The 4,045-nt window shown below is 34.3% G+C and overlaps 1 protein-coding gene across 1 annotated transcript; it reads left to right on the top strand.

Annotated features, from left to right (window-relative positions):
- Window positions 1-1,390: 1,390 nt before the first annotated feature.
- Window positions 1,391-3,389, top strand: LOC134238400 (transmembrane protein 26-like). Its single transcript, XM_062720531.1, has 3 exons — window positions 1,391-2,277; window positions 2,404-2,557; window positions 2,772-3,389. The coding sequence occupies exons 1-3, from the start codon at window positions 1,391-1,393 to the stop codon at window positions 3,387-3,389; spliced, it is 1,659 nt and encodes a 552-aa protein (XP_062576515.1).
- Window positions 3,390-4,045: the final 656 nt, after the last annotated feature.

Genomic DNA, 4,045 nt, shown 5'->3' with positions numbered 1-4,045 from the left:
GCGTTCATCTGCATGTGTTGTTTCGTCTTCTAACGTATTTTTAATTACAATTCTCAAGAGTACTATAGTATGCTCTGAAACATCGTCACAAGCCACGGTTCGGAGTCCGCATATAGCTTCCTCCTACGGGAGAGGATCGTACATTTTGGTCGTGTTTGCGACGATGGCTCTGAGTAGATCATGAGTCTCAGAGACAGCAATCTACAACATAAGTTAATGTTACAGGGAAATCAACGAAGTCGTATAAAATTAACAATTAGTTTACTTTTATAGTCTACATTGTATAAGTTAACCTCGTTTGTTAATCTCCCTACGCGTGTTGTCCCACTTCTGGGGTTTCCGGAGGTCTATGCATGATTTATGCCTTGTTCACAGCTTTAATTATACTTTATTTGTAGATCACTATTCATCCTTACCTTCGTCATTCAATATGACTAAACTTTTGTACCTTTGTTATTATCTTGATAAATTTATATAGATTAAAATTTTTGCATTATTCAAAGAAAAATGTACAAAAATTACAAAACATAAATTCCAAATTTTTTTCATCAAAAATTGTTTGCGAAGAGGTGTATAAATCCATATATCAACATTAAAAGTATTGCACACTGGTTTTCGTTTAGTGGAACTCTTCAACTCCAGGGAAGAACCCAATAAAGTTCAAACTATATTGCGTTTGAACTTAAAAGAACTCAATAAAAAATGGTTAAAATAAATTAAAGTTAATGAACTTGGCTGGATTTAAGAATAACCCTTTTTTTGTCATTTAATATCATGAAATAAGTTTGTTTACTCAAAAGATTCGGCTCTTCAATATGTATACCAACCGGTTTATAATAGTTTTCAAACTATTCAGAGGATATATGCAAAAAATTTAAATGCATCTAGTTCAAGTCGGTTCATTAAGAATAAAATTTTAACGGGGTTCCAAATTGTATTAACCCCTTTTCTTTTTACAAATCATCAAGTTTCTTTTGAAAATTTGTTTGCGAATTTAATTGAAGAGCTTGTCAACAGCAGAGCAAACAAGATCCGAATCTCGAAAATCTTCTAAACTCCTGATAACAATTACCTTTCCCCGTTACCCTATAAAGAGCACTGTTATCTTAAACGCCCAGTCATTTTTCCCCCTCTCATTTTATTGAAAACTTGTTCTGTAAAAAGATCGCTCTGAGTCGACGGTAATATATCTCAGCGAGAATATCTGCCTTTTCTATTCCCAATGATAAAATATTGTGCAAACATGTGCGAAAGTACTAATATGTCATGATGATTTTCACTTATGTAAATAACAGATTTAGGTGGGTCTAGACAGAATCGTGTCATAGAACAAGGGTAGATTTGCGGCAGATCGTATAAGGTAGATCCGTGTGTTTTAATTTAGAGAGCTATGTCGAGTGGGTCTTTAGAAGACCTTGTGTCTTCGCCGTCGGAGAACAATAGACTAAATGACGGGACCATCAATCCTGTTTTTGAGAACAAAGACGAAGTCAGCGGGAAAGAAGTTCCAAACGAGGACAGCTCGGATTTAGGCGAAAGATTTCTGGATGACTTTAATTTCCCAAATTCCGAAGAGGAAGATAAAAGTGAAATAAGATCCGACGTTGACAATGTGAAAACAGAAGAGGATTTCCAAAAGGAAAATGATAGTGGCAGATCAACAACATCCTCTCAAGAACAGACCACGGAGAATTACACTCTGAAGCAATCAGATAAACCCAACCCAACCACAACAAATGAATCATTAAATGAGAAAAACGAGGAGTGCAGACTTCGCGGTGATTATACTTCAGAAACAAAACAGCCCGCTGCACAACCTAAAAATGCTTCAAAATTGGTTACAAAATCAAAAAGTAATACGGACAACAATCCAGAAAACCTGGACTACGTATGGGGACCATTATTTCAAGAACTACCTTCTAAAACTGTATCGTTTTCTCCACACTATGCAATTGGAAACAATTCTCGGACACAAGATTTTCTACGGCAAAGGAAACCGCACTTTCAGTTAAAGCCAGAAAAATTAAGAACAAAAGTAAGTCACGCCAATAAATCGAAAAGCAAGGAGGATGAGGATAAATGGCACCACATTATCCGTGATATCATTCAAGCCATTTTTGTTCGTATGCTGTTGATCTGTCATAGCTTTCTCTGTGTCTGGAGAGCTGTTGACGTGAGAAAGGATGAACTCTACTGGTGCCTGGCTCTCACCAATGTTATTCTAATTCTAGAGACAATTTATACCGTTATTAAACGACAGGGGAGGGATCCAAAATGGTAAGTATTTTGGTGTTCTTTCTCATATTATTATCTTTAACAGATAGAGATAAAAAAAACAATCTTCAAGTCTTATAAACTTGTTTCTTATACATGTACATGTATTTCTTTACGTGTGTTTATTAGGATTTGTCCATGCTTTGTGATTTATCTTGGAGGAACGGTGCCTGCTCTTTGGTTTCTACAGATTGATAAACTAGACCGATATAATGCAGCGATGACAACAAACATCTCTAATCTGACCGATTCCTTACAAGAGGCGTTGTCTTCTATAGATGGGGTATGTTTCAAAAAATTATGTTATACTTATTATTAAGTACTTTTTATCTTTTGAAGTGCTTTTCTACAGATTTGAAATAGCTTTGACAAAAATTGTAGATGTAAACTTGTAATCATCAATATTTATCTTTTAAATAACTGTTTGTGAGCTTAAATGTCCTGTGTTTAAATAATGGTTTATAATTTTACTTGTATAGTCTGTTTTTATAATCCAGATACAGATTCCCATTTACCTAGATCCCGATACATGGGTAGCCATCTTAGAGCAGATTTTGCTTTTTGTTTTGGTTGTTGGACGCATGCTTCTTCCACTAGGACCACTGTCACGCGAAGAACTTTCTCAACTGCTCTTCATTTATATTGGATCGGGTTCAGACGTCATGGAGTTGTTTGTGGTTTTCGATGAGCCACAGTTTCGAACAAATTCCCCGTTAAAGTATGCTACATTAACGGTATGGTCTGTTAGTCTTTTACAATTTACTTTCGTTCTTACCGCTGCAAAAAGCCCAAAGAAGATCCGATTGGGAACTTCTGAAGATAGATACCATGATGTTAAAGGGAAACGTTCAGTGTTCGGGATTGAGATCCTTAGCCTTTTCCTCTCATTCTTACTGATGGACGGGCCTTATTGTGCACTAAGACTGTATGCCATTATCGAGTATAAGGTTGTGAGCTATGGTATCATATTCTTCACATGTAAAAATATTCTGATGTTGGTTTTATTAATGTATCGAATGTTTATCATTTGCATTAAGTATAGAAATAGGGGTAAAGAACAGCGAGAAGCATTAAGAGAGATTGCTCACCGAAAACATGTTTCAAATATCATATAAAGTCAGGGACCTATGTACATACATGTATAGGTCCCTTATAAAATGTAACGAAACTTCATATACTTCTTACACAATAAAATATATAAAGGGTTTACTAACAAAATTTTATATTCTTTTAAAACAGTATTATTTGTATTGGTTTTAGTATTCTGTTAGAATATAACGTTTAGATTTTATATTTTTGTGTGTTTATAGGCTTCAATATAGCCTTTGATGTGCATATGTTTAAGTGTAATCCAACTTATATTGACAAGTCTTTTTTGCACAATTCCTTCAATATCGAAGCTAGATTTGCAAAATATGAAATAATATAATGTTTTATTCAAGCATCGAAATATTTAAACTAATGATTTTTTAATGGAGAAATGAGCTGTGTGTCCAGGACAATTATATAATCAACAAAGACGGAGAGAATGAAAAGGCAATGTAAAAATTAATATGAGTCAAATGACGTCACTGGCAAATTTTACATAAATTAATCTTGAGGCTGTGAACACTACATTGCATACGTTATGGTTATTAAGCATATCAGTGATTAAATGTAATACCCCCTCCCCCGATATACTATTTTATTTCATGTTTAAAACAAAAATTATTAAATGTGTGTTTGTTTCAAAATTTTTATGCTTGTTAAGTTGTGTTCTGTATCAATGTAG

Source organism: Saccostrea cucullata, unplaced genomic scaffold, assembly GCF_032062105.1.
Source record: "Saccostrea cucullata isolate Sc308-1 unplaced genomic scaffold, CSIRO_AGI_Scuc_v1 ctg607, whole genome shotgun sequence".
Taxonomy (NCBI): domain Eukaryota; kingdom Metazoa; phylum Mollusca; class Bivalvia; order Ostreida; family Ostreidae; genus Saccostrea; species Saccostrea cuccullata.
Note: the sequence above shows the minus strand (reverse complement) of the source record. Positions and strands in the feature narration are given on the sequence as shown.